Source organism: Palaemon carinicauda, chromosome 1 (assembly GCF_036898095.1).
Source record: "Palaemon carinicauda isolate YSFRI2023 chromosome 1, ASM3689809v2, whole genome shotgun sequence".
In the NCBI taxonomy this organism is placed as follows: domain Eukaryota; kingdom Metazoa; phylum Arthropoda; class Malacostraca; order Decapoda; family Palaemonidae; genus Palaemon; species Palaemon carinicauda.
The window spans coordinates 187,962,101-187,978,994 of record NC_090725.1 but is presented as its reverse complement, the minus strand read 5'-3'; the positions used below and the strand labels follow the sequence as shown (position 1 = coordinate 187,978,994).

General features: G+C 42.3%; 1 protein-coding gene across 1 annotated transcript in view; it reads left to right on the top strand.

Moving 5' to 3' along the window:
* Positions 1 to 16,894, top strand: part of LOC137653193 (26S proteasome regulatory subunit 8) — a 49,465-nt gene that overhangs the window by 11,623 nt on the left and 20,948 nt on the right. Inside the window, exons 2-3 of the mRNA XM_068386577.1 lie at positions 5,874 to 6,012; positions 12,510 to 12,733. Of these exons, the coding sequence (XP_068242678.1) occupies positions 5,874 to 6,012; positions 12,510 to 12,733 (363 nt within the window). The remainder of the gene's footprint in view (positions 1 to 5,873; positions 6,013 to 12,509; positions 12,734 to 16,894) is intronic.

Here is a 16,894-nt window from a genome sequence, read left to right as displayed (position 1 = left end):
TTTATTGCTAAGACTCAGAACCCGGGAGTAGTGGATCCACGATTCGACTCCTTCCGGATTTTGAGTCTTAGTTCAGTAACATATAACCCTGATCTTCTCTTACTCTGCCCAGTGAGGAGTTTGAGGCTGTACCTTAAAAAAACAGCCACAGCCCGTCATGTGCCTGCACTCTTCGTCAGCACAGGAATGACCAAGAGGAAGGTCACCAAGAACACAATATCCGCATGGATTCGCAAGGTCATAGACCATGCTCTGAATCCAGACCCTCCTCTTCACGTCGTCCCAGAGCTCATGATGTTAGGGGCGTAGCTACGTCCCTGGCATTCAAGAGAAACTTCTCAGTGAAGCAGGTTCTTCAGACTGGGGTGTGGAAACGTCAAACTACGTTCACATCCCACTACCTGCAAGACGTGACCCATAGGAGACTCGATGTGTTTTCTATCGGTCCTGTGGTGGCTGCACAACAGCTGGTTCAAGACCTCAGGTTCCTTATTGGACAAGTAGCAGAAGGTTGAGGGCATTGTTACCCGGTTTTAGTCTGCGTGAATGAAAAGGTTTGACTGGCTCTTATTCTTTTCTTCATCCTCTCCTCTCTTGGGGAAGGCAGCATCCTTGGTTTTCTGCACAAGCTGACCTCAAACCACTGCAAGTAAACCATGCTCCCATGTGTACCTAGTATTAAAACTAATACTGTTGCGTCCCCATACCCTAGCGAGGTGGTATTGGGAAAGTCTTGGTTACAACAGTTTTTCCTTCTAAAAGACTCGGAATAACTTTACCTGGACGGTCACTCTTCTGTATATCTCAACACACAGCTTGCGTAGGCCGCGGACCTTGTGTAGTAAGGTTTTAACGAGGTGCAGGGACTCCTTATTTTTGAGTACTAACATACTCAGATAAGGAGCCCCCAGGTAAAACCAAAAGCCAGATTGGCAGGGACGTCCACCCTTCCTAATGGGTGAGTCACTCCTAATAAATAGCGGGGTTTGTATTCCAGTTACTTAACAAATGACAAATTTGTAGATAATTTGTATTTTTCCTAACTATACAAACCTTAGCTATTTATACAAACTTGCCCGCCATCCCTATCCCCTTGAAGTCCTACCTCCAAGCAAAGTGACTAAATCATAGGTGTGTGAACGGGAGTGGTAGCAAGCTACCCCCCCCCTCCCCCCTTCCCCCACTAACTAGCGGTGTGGGTAGTTAACCCTCGCTAAATTTTAATGGCTCGTCATTTCAGCTCCGCCGAAAGTATAACCCCTAATAAATTGCTAAGGTTTGTATAGTTAGGAAAAATACAAATTATCTACGAATGTGTCATCTCCACTCTAAAGAGCTCCAGGTTTGTATAGTTAGGAAAAGTACAAATTATTTCCAAATTTGTTGTTTTAATAATAATGCAATTTATTCTTTTGTTACTAAGTATTCAGATATTTATCCTCATTCATTCCTACATCTAGCTGGCTCACAAGAAAAGGAAGAGCAGATTTGTATATACTGTACATGCTAATTATAGGTTGTATTGCACACAAAAACTGGAGTCACCTCCTGAAACAATAGAAACAGCCACTATTACAACACGTACTATTTTACATGCACAATAACAAACAAATACATCAAAGTAAGGGCCAGACAACACAGGGACATCCACAAGCAATAATATGCATGAAGACACACAAATAGCAACATAATAAGCTGGTAAATGCAAGCAGAGAAACACAACGTACATGGGAGCATAAATGTAAAACTACATTGAACATATATTACCACATTCTCCCCACCTATGAAATTCAAGCAGCATAATCATCAAAATACTTAGGAGCCCGCCGGGTCCTTTCGGACCTCCGGAGTGGTACAGGTGTAGTGCCTTGACCAGACGCAGCAGGAAGCTCTTGAACAGCACTTTTCCCGGATGTAACGTCATGAGTGACTTCTTGAAGAGCAGGTTCCGAGCTTGCTCTAGCATCTGGACGGCGCACCTCAGACTCTGATATACCTAGAGACTCGAGAGATTGCGGCAGTGAAGATCTGGGGGCCTCCACGCAGCTACTACCATCACCACTTAAAGGTGCTAGATGCCTCAAAGACACAGTGGACTCTCTACCATCAGGAAACTTGACATGAGCATATTCAGGATTAGCTTCTACTATTTCTACTTCATCTACTAGAGGGTCATTCTTGCTGTGCCGTACTTGTCGTCTTAATAGAGCGGGACCTTTGGTGATGAACCAGGTAGGCAACGTACGACCTGACGTGGACTTCCGAGGATGCTTTAGGAAACGCTCGTGTGGTGTACAATTAGTTGACGTACATAGCAGGGAACGGATAGAGTGAAGTGCATCTGGGAGGACAACTTCCCATTTCGAGACATCAAGATTCCTTGTTCTGAGAGCTAACTGAATGGTTTTCCATATGATTCCATTGTACCTCTCCACCTGGCCATTGCCCCTTGGGTTGTAGGGCGTAGTGCGACTGGTAGCCACTCCTTTCTCTAGTAAGAATCTCTTCAGTTCTTCTGACATGAAAGAGGCTCCCCTGTCTGAGTGTATGTATGCTGGCATTCCGAATAGTGCAAACAGTTGTACCAAACACCCGATGATAGCACCAGCAGTCATGTCTGAACAAGGGAACGCAAAAGGGAACCGTGAGAATTCGTCAATGACTGTGAGCAAGTATCTGTTTTTCGACTGTGACGGAAGGGGCCCCTTAAAATCCAAGTTCAATCTCTCGTATGGCTGAGTAGCTTTCACCAGATGGCCATCATCAGGCTTATAGAACTGAGGTTTGACAGTAGAGCAGATTGGACAAGAAGCAGTAACCTTCTTTACATCCTCAACAGAATAAGCCAGGTTCCGAACTCGGATGAAATGCACCATCCTTGACACTCCAGGATGACAGAGACTTTCATGCAGTTGTTTGAGTTTGTCTGTAGCTACAGCACCACAGACACGCGAGAGAGCATCTGCAGGAATATTTTCCGTACCTGGACGATACACTATATCGTAGTGGTAGCATGACAGTTCAATGCGCCACCTGGCTATCTTGTCGTTTTTGATTTTGCTTGAAGATCTTGTGTCGAACATGAATGTTACACTTCGCTGGTCAGTAATCAGCTTAAAGTGATGACCAATTAGGTAATGCTTCCACTTTCTGAGGGCCTCAACTATGGCATAAGCTTCTTTCTCTACTGAAGAATGCCTTTGTTCACTGTCAGAGAGAGTGCGAGAGAAGAACGCTACAGGACGTCCATTCTGAGTGAGAGTAGCGGCAATGGCATGGTCTGAGGCATCTGTTTCGACTGTGAAAGGGGATGTAGGATCAATGGCTTGCACCACGGACTTCGCAATTTCATTCTTCAATTTCTCAAAAGTCAGAGAAGCTTCAAAAGACAATGGGAATCTCGTGGAGTGTGAAAGAGGCCGGACCTTCTCAGAGAAGTTGGGTATCCATCGTGAGTAATGAGCAAGCAACCCCAACATTCTCCGAAGAGAGGCAGTATCCTTGGGAAGGGGTAGACTCAAGAGAGGCTGCAGTCGTTCTGGATCAGGTCTGATCTCTCCGTCCTTTATAGAGTATCCCAGAAGGTTTATAGACTGTGTCCTGAAATCACACTTGTCATGATTAAATGTGAGGTTGTAATCCCTCGCCACTTTCAAGAAATGATTTAGGTTTTTGTCATGCTCCTCTTCTGTCTCTCCACATACAGTCACATTGTCCACATAAGCAAATGCCCCTTCCACCTTTTCTTTTGCAAGGATCTGATCCACAACTCGTTGGAAAGCGGCCACTCCGTTCTTCACACCAAATGGGATTCGATTGAACTCGTACAGCTTTCCACTCGCCTCAAAAGCAGTGTATAACTTTTCGTCTTCTCTTATTGGCACTTGGTGGTAGGCGCTCTTCAGGTCCAAGGTGCTAAACACTTTATATCTTGAGACATTATTCACTGTTTCATCGATCCGAGGCAAAGGGTAAGCATCCAGTTCAGTAAACCTGTTTATAGTTTGTGAATAATCAATCACCATTCTCTTCCTGCGATTGTGCCCTGCAGTGATTAGCACCTGGGCCCTCCGTGGAGACTGGCTGGGTCTTATTATTCCTTCTTGTAGCATTCTACCAATTTCAGTTTTGACAAATTCCTTATCAGCCTGAGAGTAATGTCTAGACTTTGCCGCAATGGGTCTGCAGTCTGATGTCAGATTGCTGAAGAGTGCGGGCGCAACCAACTTCACTGCTGCCAGCCCACATATCTTAAGTGGTGGGCGTGCTCCTCCAAAAGCCATTTCTAGAGCAGAATGATTCTTCAAGAATTCATGCCCCAAAATTACATCACTACACAGGGCTGGCAGTACTTTGAGTTTTACACTAGGATAAATTTGTCCTTGAAGCTCCACATCAACACAACAAAGACCTAAGACTTTGGACGAGAGAGACGCATCAGCCATAGAGACGTGCCCGTCGTCAGGAAGTATGATTAGGTTGTTTTCTTTAGCAATCTTCTGACTCACAAAATTTTCCGAGCTTCCTGTATCAATAAGTGCATTAACAGGGAGACCATTAACTTTCAAACAACTCAAAGATTTACTAAGACTACTAGGCACAGCCCCAGACACAGTAGCCAGTGTTGCTGCCGAATATTTAGTTTTACCAGCAGAGGTATCCCCTACCGGTTTCCCTGACCTACACACTTTTGCATAATGTCCTTGTTTCTTACACTTTAGACATAAAGCTTCCCTAGCAGGACATTTGAACCGAGGGTGCCGTTTCAATCCACAGAAAAAACACTGATTGGCGCCAGTAGTGGCGGCAAGATGAGCAGTTTCATCACTACTTTCTAAAAACTCTGAATCACCTGACTGACTTTGTGGCTGAGGTACAGCAGCAGTAATTGGCTCAACAGTAGTATAAGAAGCAGAATGTTTCTGAGCCATCTCTAAAGTGCGTGCCTGTTCATAAGCAGTTTGCAAGTTAAGAGTTATATTTTCGAGTAGTCTTTGACGAATGGCACCAGAAGAAAGTCCATTGATGAATGCATCTCTAACATAGTTATCACACGCCTGCTCTGCTGACACTGCTTTGAACTGACAGTCTTTTGCTAGGAGCTTCAGAGCTTGGAGAAACTGGTCTAGAGACTCACCTGACCCCTGCCTACGTGTGGCCAGGACATGCCTAGCAAATGCCTCATTTCTAGGTTTTACATACAGTGATGTCAGTGCTTTCTCAGCCTTAACATAAGTGTCACAGTCTGCTATGTAGTCGTACACTCGAGGAGCAACGTAGTTGGTGAGTAGGATTAGTTTGTCTGCACTGGGAGATGTCTTCTGTACTGCTTGGTAGAAGTTGTTGAATGTCCTTAGCCAGTGCGTCCACTCCTTAGCAGCGGTGGCAGAATCCGGGTCAGCCTCGAAGCGTTCTGGACGTAGGAACCGTTTCATGGCCTCTCAAATTTTTATGTTGTGTGCAATAAATTGTTGTGAAAATAAAAAACCTGTCATAGGTTATAGGTTGTATTGCACACAAAAACTGGAGTCACCTCCTGAAACAATAGAAACAGCCACTATTACAACACGTACTATTTTACATGCACAATAACAAACAAATACATCAAAGTAAGGGCCAGACAACACAGGGACATCCACAAGCAATAATATGCATGAAGACACACAAATAGCAACATAATAAGCTGGTAAATGCAAGCAGAGAAACACAACGTACATGGGAGCATAAATGTAAAACTACATTGAACATATATTACCACATGAAGTTCAATATAGAGAATTATTCTGTTTTTATTTTGACAATTTTTGCCGTTGAAAGCATGAAGATCAATTTTTATACAAATTCATTTTTTTTTTTTTTTTTTTTTTTTGTAGATGGAAGTGGATAACAAGAAAGGAGAAGGATACAAGCCGTATTATACCCACAAAACAGAGAATTTACAAGCCATTATATCGGAGAAAATGCAGGATCTTAGAAGACTTCAGGCACAGCGAAATGAACTGAATGCTAAAGGTGAAGTATTTGTGATGGCCATATAACTAGAAGATAAATTTGTTCCTACACGAGTACAAATCATCGTCCTTTGCTATAGGAGAATAGATAACGCTGGAACACAGCTCTTAAGAATTATAAGGTTGGTTGTGTACATCTTGGGTAGGTGACTGCCCCTCCCCCTCCTGGCTCACTGACAATTCACTTAGTTCTCAGCTGTTGGTGAGAACAGACATTCTCGCTGACTGGAAATTTTGACATACAGTGAACCCTCGTTTATCGCGGTAGATAGGTTCCAGACGCGGGCGCGATAGGTGAAAATCCGCGAAGTATTGACACCATATTTACCTATTTATTTAACATGTATATTCGGACTTTTAAAACCTTCCCTTGTACGTAGTACTGTTAACAAACTACCCTTTAATGTACAGAACACTTAATGCATGTACTACAGTACCCTAAACTAAAACAGGCACAAATATTAAAGGCGATTTTATATCATGCGTTTCCTAAACACCTAAAAAGCACGATAAAAAATGGCAACCAATGTTTTGTTTACGTTTATCTCTGATCATAATGAAGAAACAAACTCATTTAGTGTACTGTACACATATATGTATAGGTTAGTTTTTGCATCGATTATATTGATGTATACAGTATGTTGATTTTGTTATTACCAATGTTTTACTTAATTTTCCTTAGGACTTCCAAATGAAATGTTTTTCTTTATGACGCCACCTGAAACGACGGCGTCATAAAGTACGCTCAGTAAACAACCACGCTCAGAACAAAGAAGGCATTTAACGCGCATGATGAAAGTGATAAATAATGATATTTACAGTAAAAGCATTTACAAAATATGTTATTACAAATATTATTTACCGTATCTATATAAAATCATACAGTACATACTGTACGTAGCAAAGCAGGAAAACAATTTACGAGAGAGAGAGAGAGAGAGAGAGAGAGAGAGAGAGAGATTGTTTTACGTACGTAAATGTAAATTTTAAACAAAAAAAATATGATAGGCTTTTAAAACCTTCCCTTTAACTTAATGCATACAGTACTAAACTATAAAACAGACACAAATATTAAAATGTTTAAGTAAAAAATAAAGATTGTTACTGTACTCACCACGAAAGAAGTTCAAGAAAAACTTGAATGATGATGGCGATGAATTTGCTGCACAGTAGAAATGATGATGATGAAGCTGATGATGTCTTCTACTGTGCAGCCAATAATAGTATTTTACGTCTCTTCAGACGGAGGTGTCTTTTCCTGGGACACCTCTTCAACTTCTTCCTGAGACACTTCTTCAATTTCTTCTGAGGGCATTGTGATCGGAAGTTGCTGCCGCTGCTTCTTCTTTCGCAAGAGCATCCTGTAGGGAGCCATGTGTTCATCGATCTTGGTGCAGAATTGTACAGAACGAACCATATCCTCGTCCCACTCTTGCGACATTTCTTTCACCTCATTCGCAAGCTTGCAGAGCTTGGCAAGCCGTTCTAATGTTAAGACCGTTTCTTCGACATTTTCTTGGAACTCTTCCTGTGTTTCACTGTCTTCACTGCCCGATTTCGTCAGGTCTTCGAGGTCTGCGGCCGCGTAACTTCTACTGTCTTTTAACATAGTATCGAGAAGCGTCACCTTCTCAGCAATCGTCATCATCTTTCGGTGCTGTTTAGGCTCACTACCAGCCTTAGTAGAAGCAGAAGGCTTGGGAGGCATTGTACAGTAGGGTTTAACAGAAAGTTCAACAAAAAGTTCAACTTAAAACAGTCACGCACAGCACAGATTAAAGTTCACAATTAACAACGTCAACACAGCGATACAGCGGGAGACAAAGTGACCGCGGAAAGAGATGCTGCGGGTTGGAGAAGCGGTCAAAACACCAATCAGAGGCTAGATTACAAAACTTGAGTTCTGATTCGTCATCTATCAGCGCTTGAACCAATCACAACCCGTCTTACAGTACTATGATGCGTTGGTTACCTACTCATAGAAGATGCCCCGCGCATACTGAACGTACGTAGATTAAGTACAATACCGTAATAATAATAAATAATGATAATAATAATAACAATAATAATTTTATTAACAACAACAACAATAATAATAATAATAACAATAATAATAATACAGCTTTACGTACGCTATTTTACGCCTCTCTCTCTCTCTCTCTCTCTCTCTCTCTCTCTCTCTCTCTCTCTCTCTCTCTCTCTCTCTCTCTCTCTCTCTCTCTCTCTCTCGTACGCTTATTCGAAATGTGATTTTTGCAACAAAGAATATTATTGGATGCAGTACTACGTACGTATACATACAAAAGATTCATGGAAAAGAAGCATATCCATTACAGTACACACCATTCTAATATGGTATGACTGCATCTGATTTGCGTTTCATGTTCGATTTAATTTTACTACGTACTGTATACAGTACTGAATTATCGTATGATCACATTCTCTTTTCGTGTTTTATTTCTTTCTGTGCTTAATTATATGTCATATGTAATGCAATGAACAATCAGTAAGAGCAGATATTACTAATTACAGTATTAATGGAATTACAGGTAACGAAATATCGTATTTGGGGTCTTCAGATATTGCGGTATTTTCGAAATTTCCGGAAAATCCGCGATATGTATATATATATGGGTTATGGAAAAACCCCGCGAAGTGGTGAATCCGCGATTGTCGAACCGCGAAGTAGCGAGGGTTCACTGTAATTGTTTTTGTTTTCTTTTCCAGGGTGAATTGTGTGAAGGGCTTTTGGTGATTGTTCAGCACTTTCTCGAATGTAAGAAGTGTGTGTTCCCCTGGGTTCCTGCAGAGGCTTCGATTGCATCAAAGGGCTTCTTGGAAGTGTGCGTTTATAGCCTTTGAATTTTGTCTTTGCCTGGTGTTTTAGGGGACTGGACTTCAGGCCTTACTTGATTGTTGTCCTTAGGGAAGTAATGTTGAGTGCCCTTGAGGTGGTTTAACCACGACCTTTCACTTAACATTTACTTTGGCAATCCTCAAGGTAGGGAGGCCTTCCATGAAATGGAAGTGTCTTCCTCCTGAGGAATTTTTTGATTTTTTTTCAGCTTGAGTGGGAGCCCTTAGGACTTCAAGGTGGACATTCCCATGGAGTAGCTTCTGGTTTTACTCTTCTTCCCTTGCCTGTCCAAGGACTTTCAGGCGAGACTTCTCTGCCCTCTAGAGGATCTTTTCCTTGCTGCTGCTAACTACGGGTGACTTCTTTAGCTTTGACACAAGGCCTTACCCTTCTGCAGGTCTCATTTTGAGCATTAGCTCTTTGGAGTGTGCTCTCCCAGGGCCTTGTCCTTCTAGAGGTCTTCTCCAGAGTACTGTATTAGCTCTCGGGAGCGTCCTCTCCCAGGGCCTTGCGCTTTTAGAGGTCTTCTCCAGAACATTAGCTCTTCGGAGTGTGCCCCAAGGTTCTTTAACCTTGCCAGATTTTCTTTGTATGGAGGGGGATCTTAGATGCCTCTGGTGTCTCTTTTCAGTTGATCTTAGAACTTTTAGACCTTCTTACAATAGGTGTCTTCGGAGTCGCTGCATTTTCTCCAGTCTACCTTTTTAGTCTTCGGAGGGAGTGCCTTCCTGAGAGAAGTGCCCTTTGGTTCTAGTTTCTCTGGATCATCATGGCACTTCTAGACCCTCTTTCTGGTACCCTCAAGGTCTTCAGAGAAACTGTGTTACCTCCATTCTTCTTTTGGAGGCTTTAGAAGGAGAATTTCTCCCAGGTGCTCTTTCTCCTGAAACGCTCTTCAGTTGCTGTTTCTCTCTTAACTAGCAAAACTACTATTGTCCATTTCTGTCTTATCCAGGGAGTACATCCAGACCTGGATATATACATGAAAGGTCAATGGATCTATGTGGAGGTGAAGCTAAATTTCTAGGATTGATATTTGATTGTAGGCTTACATGGGTTCCTCACTTGAAGGCATTAAAAGCTAAATGCGTTGAGGCTCTGAATCTTTTAAAACTATTGCCCCATACATCCAGGGGCAGACCACAAAACTATTTTAAAGTTATACAAGGCCTTAATTTAAAAAACAAATTAGGTATGGGTGTGAAATATACTCCTCAGCCCTCCAAGCTGATTAAAGATATTAGATTCTATACATCCTGCTAGTATTAGTGTCTCCACAGGGGCGTTTAGAACTTCACCTATCCCAAGTTTCCTTGTTGATGCTGGAGAATTACCTTTAGACATTTACCGAATGTCTTCTATTGCTCGGTATTGGTTTAGGTTACAAAGATTCCCTAATTCTTTAGGCTTTCAGACTGCAAGCTATGTAAGGCAATCAACATACTTTGAGTTGCACCCAAAATCTCCTCAACCTTATGGCTATCGGGTGAAACAGTTATTAAACAGTCTTGATATAGTTAGAAGTAAGGTGCTTCCATTTAAGATATCATCAACCCTTCCGTGGAAATTACCAGAGATATATTTTTGTAAACATTTTATTGGTGTTAAAAAGAACATGACTGAATTAGAAGCTAGGTCTCTTTTTGTTTTTTGGAACATGGTGAAGAACATAGGGAATCAACATTTGTATTTACTGATGGCTCCAAATCAGATGCTAGCATTGGATTTGGAGTACTGTATGGTCCCAGCATTCAGGGAGGTTACATCCTTTAACCCCCCCCCCCCCCCTGCGCACAAATGTCAAAAACCTGCGAATTTTAGACGCAGATTTTAAATGCCTATGTACGAGATCACATACGCTACTAAAGGCTTCCCCAACACTTTCTAAAGACAGTCTTACTCATTAGTACAGTGATAATGTAGTAATATTGCATGCAGTTATGTATTTCACTAATGTAGTAATGCTAATGTAAACTTATTTTAATTTTGTACTACAATAATATTTTAATAAAAAAGTACAAGAAGACAGTAACACCACACAGCAGAGTTACCCATACTTATTACTGTACTGAAGAGTCGTTTTCTATGCCAACTTATCTATTAGAATTAACAGAAAATGGAGCGAATTTAAAGACATACTTAGATAGATAGATAAATATAGTGCAAACAGTTCAGGTAATACATGTAATATATGCAATTGAAAAACATTAATAATACGCATTCACAAAAAAGATGCACTGTACATAGTGTACATACATGTAGTGTATGCATTTATAAAAAAATACCTACTGTAATGCAGTAATAATTCTCTCTCTCTCTCTCTCTCTCTCTCTCTCTCTCTCTCTCTCTCTCTCTCCTCTCTCTCTCTCTCTCTCTCTCTCTCTCTCTCTCTCTCTCTCTCTCTCTCTCTCTCTCTCTCTCTCTCTCTCTCTCTGCATTGGTAGAGGGTAGGTAAATGAAAACTACCAGCTACGAGAACATCAGCCAGAGTTACAAAAGACGTATCGAGGTTATTATGCATGTGTTTGTTTACTTGAAGTTCGTATCACTTTGTGCTTTCATTACGTCCTCTGGAACTTTATAGCAAGGCCAATGTTACCTAAGGTGATAGAAAGAACAAAAAGTAAGCGAAGAACCAAGAAGAGAGGGAAACATGAATAAGAGTACAAAGCTGAAAGATGCTAACTAAAACACTGGCAACAATGAGAGATCGCTGGGAACTCGTAACATAGTAATGTAATAGTGAACTGAGGGTTCAAATACCTCGTTTAGGGTGTGTTTATGTAGGAATAAGCAATAAAAGTTATCATAATAATATTATCTTCATTTCGTTAAGAAAAGAAGCAAAAATTTGTTGCAAATCTTTGGGAGCTCAACTCAATAACATACTTATTCACACTTAGGTACATTTTTCTCACTTATTTATTGTTTGATAGAGAGAAAGATATCATTGAAAAGAGGAATAAAATCCACAATTCTGTCAACCGGAATTTTGATTTTTTTTTTCTTTACTTTCTTCACCATTACTGTATTTTGCGTCTATACAAGGAAAAAAAAAATAAAAAATTTGTAAAATAAAAATGAAAATTGAAATTCTGTCTGACAGAATTGTTCGGTTTATAAAGTCGTTTTTATGGTATTAGATTCAATGCAATTGGTGTCGTATTAGTGGGGAAAAATATACCTAAATTATTTTTTTAAATCATCATTTTTGCTAATAAATCAAATAGTTTTTGATCAAATGACTTGAAATTCTTATATGATGAAGGTATCATATATGTCTAAAACATAGAAATGGTGTAATTTGGATCATTAGAAGAAAAAAATGGCAGACATGGCGGAAGGTCCCCTTAATAAAGCATTTATCCTATGAATCATGAAAATTAAATTATGGACCCTGGGTCGCCTCATGACGCATATCCTTCCGCCAGAGGTTCCCCCGCATAGAAAACGGAGATAGGGTAAACTACACAAAATTCTGGTCAGTTGGGAGGAGATCCCAGATACTCCTAAGAAAGTAGTTCGAGGTAAGTACTGTTAGGAAAAGTACAAATTACTTAAAATTTGTGATTTTTGTATATCAGATTTTGTAGTTACCAACTGTTCTTACTGTATTGCTGATATAGCATTTTTCCTCATAGTGAGATTACTTCGTGAAGAGCTCCAGTTGTTGCAAGAACAGGGATCATATGTTGGCGAAGTGGTCAAGCCCATGGACAAGAAGAAGGTTTTAGTCAAAGTACACCCAGAGGGCAAATTTGTTGTTGATCTGGACAAAAACATTGACATAAACCAAGTGACTGCCAATGCAAGAGTAGCCCTTCGAAATGATTCTTATACTCTTCACAAAATTCTACCTAATAAGGTTTGTCTGATTTTTATTTTTTTTAGCTTTCTTCTCTTTAGGAATATAAATATCAGAATAGGTTAGATACTTCACGGCACCATATTTCATGGAGTAATTATTAGAGGTTTGGGAGTTTTCTTAGGTTATCTAGTAATTTGTCCTGTTTTCATGTGTTGGACAGTAAATGAATACTGAGTTTGGTTGAAAATTTGAGTTTTTTCCTACACACATGCAAACCCTTTGCTCTTTAGTGTGGGTATGTTGTTCTGTCGTAGCTGGAAACTAGTCATAAACTTTACACGAGGTACAACAACCCACTGCTAGTTAGTGGAGGGTGGAGGAGCCACACCGCTCACACACTCATCCAGTGTATTAGTCACTTTCTTTTTGGCTTAGTGGAGTGAAGTTGTGCTGTCTCGCTCTCCCGTAAATGCTAAAAGTAAAGCTGACTGTAATATCACTTTGCTTTCTCCCTTTGCAGGTATGTCTTGTCTTTTAAGGGCTGCCAATATGAGGGTATTGCCTTTGGCAATGAAGGCCGCTCTTGCGGGACCTTTATGTTGGTTAGGGAGACGGATCCTCATTCCCTTTGCCCTGCATGCAGATGACACTCCTTTACAGGGTGACACAATAAAAACAGTCATCACCTAAACTTGAATAACTTTTGAAATAAATAATCAATTCCTTTTATTTTTCAGATTTATCAAGAAAAATTAATTTGTTCCGTAATTGGAATACAAACCACACTATTTAATAGGGGTATTACTTTCGGCGTAGCTGAAATGACGAGCCATTAATTTTTGACGAGGGTTAACTACCCACACCGCTAGTTAGCGGGGGGTAGGGAGGGTAGCTTGCTACCTCTCCCCCTCACACACTTGTGATTGAGCTCACTTTGGTTTCGGCTCGGATGGTGAACGGATGTTGCTGTTCTTCATCCTCGCCGACAATTGACAGCCATTAACGCTTTTTGTTTTCTCTTTTTTCTTGGACTGAGTGTGTGTGAAGTTGACTTCTGCGACCATGCGCACCTGCCCTGGACTCACCGACCGCCCCTGTGGAACATTTATGTCGGTGGTCGAGACTGATCCTCACGCCCTTTGTCCTTCTTGCAGAGGTCAACAAGTGTAGTGATTGTAGGGAGTGGTCTTCATCCGAGTGGGAGAGGTTTTTGCGGCGGCGGGAGAAGAAGTCCAAGCAGGATTTTTCTTCTTCGAAGGTTGCTTCAAAGGGAGGAAAACCCAAGGCCTCTTCTTTCGTCGCCCAAACCTCCTCCGAAGCTCCTACCCGGTCGGTCTCTTTCGAGAGACCGTTGAGTAGTAGCTTAGACCAATTTATTTCTGACCAACCCTGGGTCTCGAGAGATGAGGTTACTTCCCCTAGCGAAGCAGCACCACCTCTCCCCCCTAAGGAAGCCTTGTCACTAACCTCTGTGTTTCAGATTTGGTCCTCCTGTGGGCTCACGGGTTCGCCTTCCAAGGAGGCATTGTTTGAGTTCATCTGCATGGGTGCTTCTGTCAAGCAATCGTCGTCGCCGTCAGAGGTAGATCCCCTGACACTTGTCGACGTTGTTGTGTCAGAGGTGTCTCATGCGACTCCAAACTTTACTGTAGCTGCCGACTTAGTTTCCCCCGTTCCTGACCATCCTTCAAGGGGGAAACTAAGTTCATCATCGGTCTCTCCTGCTAGTGTTTCTCTCCATTTGGGGAGTTCACTAACAGGTGGAAGCAACTCGGGGTTAATTCCTGGACAATCTATGTGATCAGTCTAGGATATCTCTTGCAGAAGGGCGCTCTCCAAGAGGTCCTCGACGGATCCCCAGGCTTCTTCAGTCGACTCTCTTGTAAAGAAGGCATCTGGAGGCTGGAGACCAGTCATTGACCTCTCAGCTCTTTTCTGGTCAGTCAGAAAAGTACCTCCACATAAATCTCCTAGAGAGGAAGGCCGTCTTTCTGGCCCTTCAACAGTTCCAACAGTTCGTGGCAAGTCACTCTGTGGTGGTGATGAGCGACAACACCAGAGTAGTGGCCTACATCAACAAATAGGGAGGTACTTTTTTGCAGCAACTATCCCATCTAGTAGTAGAGATACGGAGATGGGCCGAAATCCACTCGATACCACTATCGGCATGCTTCATTTCGGGCAAAAGGAATATGCTCGCCAACAACCTGAGCAGAGCATCTGAGATAGTGGGTACCGAGTGGTCTGTGGATCATCTAGTAGCCAACAAAGTCCTGACTTTGTGAGGTTCTCCGACTGTGGACCTCTTCGCAATGGCCCTGAACTTCAGGTTCCCGCTGTACTGTTCCCCAGCCCCAGACCCCAAGGCTCTTTGGCAAGATGCTTTGTAACAACGGTGGGACAACATCGACGTTTACGCCTTTCCCTCGTCTCAGCAGTGAAAGGCTATCGCTCAGCCTTAAGCCTCGCCTTCAGACTGAAAGAAATGGACATTTCTTCATTGCTAGAACTTTCTCTACTCATACGGAGTTATGAACTTGCCCCCAGTCAGAAGTGAAACCTCCCCCATGGAATGTGGTTCGTGTTCTAAGGTCTCTTAAGAGACTTCCCTATGAACCATTACGCCAGGCAACAGATCGCCACCTGACTTGGAAGACAGTGTTCCTACTAGCTTTGGCCTCGGCCAAGTGAGTCAGCGAACTTCATGGTCTCTCATACGACATTGCATATTCAAGAGGATGGGGAGAGGTAACGTTCAGCTTCGTCCCTGAGTTTATTTCTAAGACTCAGAACCCGGGAGTAGCAGATCCTCGATTCGACTTCTTCCGGATTTCTAATCTCCGTACTGTAACAGATGACCTGGACCATCTCATACTATGCCCACTAAGGAGTTTGAGGCTGTACCTCAAGAGAACAGCCGCAGCCCGTCCTCGTGTGCCGGCACTATTCGTCAGCACAGGAACGACCAAGAGGAGGGTCACCAAGAACACCATCTCGGCATGGATTCGCAGGATCATTAACCTTGCACTGAATCCAGACCCTCCTCCATCACGTCGCCCCAGAGCACATGATGTCAGGGGCATAGCTACGTCCCTGGCCTTCAAAAGAAATTACTCAGCGACACAGGTTCTTCAAGATGGGGTGTGGAAACGTCAAAACATGTTCACATCCCACTACCTGCAAGACGTGATCCACAGGAGACGATACGTTTTCTATCGGTCCTGTTGTGGCTGCACAACAGCTGGTTTAAAACCTCAAGCTCCTTATTGGAGAAGTAGCAGAAGGTTGAGGGCATTGTTACCTGGTTTTAGTCTGCATGAATGAAAAAGTTTGACTGGCCCTAATTTTTTTCTTCATTCTCCCCTCTATTGAAGAAGCAGCATCCTGGGTTCTCTGCATACCTGATCTCAAACCACTGCAGGTAAACCATGTCCCTTGTGTACCTAGTATTAAGATTAATACTGTTGCATCCCCATACCCTGACGAGGTGATATTGGGAAAATCCTAGTGCACAGTTTTTCCATCTAAAGAACTTCAGAATAACTTTCTAGCTTCACATTTCTACATACCTTCACACACAGCTTGCGTAGGCCATGAACCTTGCGTAGGAAGGTTTTAGCGAGGCACAGGGACTCCTTATTCCTTGAGTGCTAACACACAGATAAGGAGCCCCCAGGTAAAGCCCCCCCCCCCCAAAAAAAAAGCCAGATTGGCTTGGACGTCCACACTTCCTAATGGGCGAGTTACCCCTATTAAATAGCGTGGTTTGTATTCCAGTTATGGGACAAATGACAAATTCGTAGATAATTTGTATTTTTCCTAACTATACAAACATTAGCTATTTAACCAAACTTGCCCGGCAGCCCTATCCCCCTTGAAGTCCTACTTACTAGCAAAGTGAGCTCAATCACAGGTGTTTGAGGGGGAGTGGTAGCAAGCTACCCTCCCTACCCCCCCGCTAACTAGCGGTGTGGGTAGTTAACCCTCGTTAAAAATTAATGGCTCGTCATTTCAGCTACGCCGAAAGTAATACCCCTATTAGATAGCTAAGGTTTGTATAGTTAGGAAAAATACAAATTATCTACGAATTTGTCATGTTCTAGGACTCTACCAAATTCGACCTTCGTGATGCCATGGACTACTGAGAAAAAGACATTTATAATTGAGGCATATTTTCAGTGTGCCAGACTTCCTTGACAATGTCTGGTTTTCGGACGA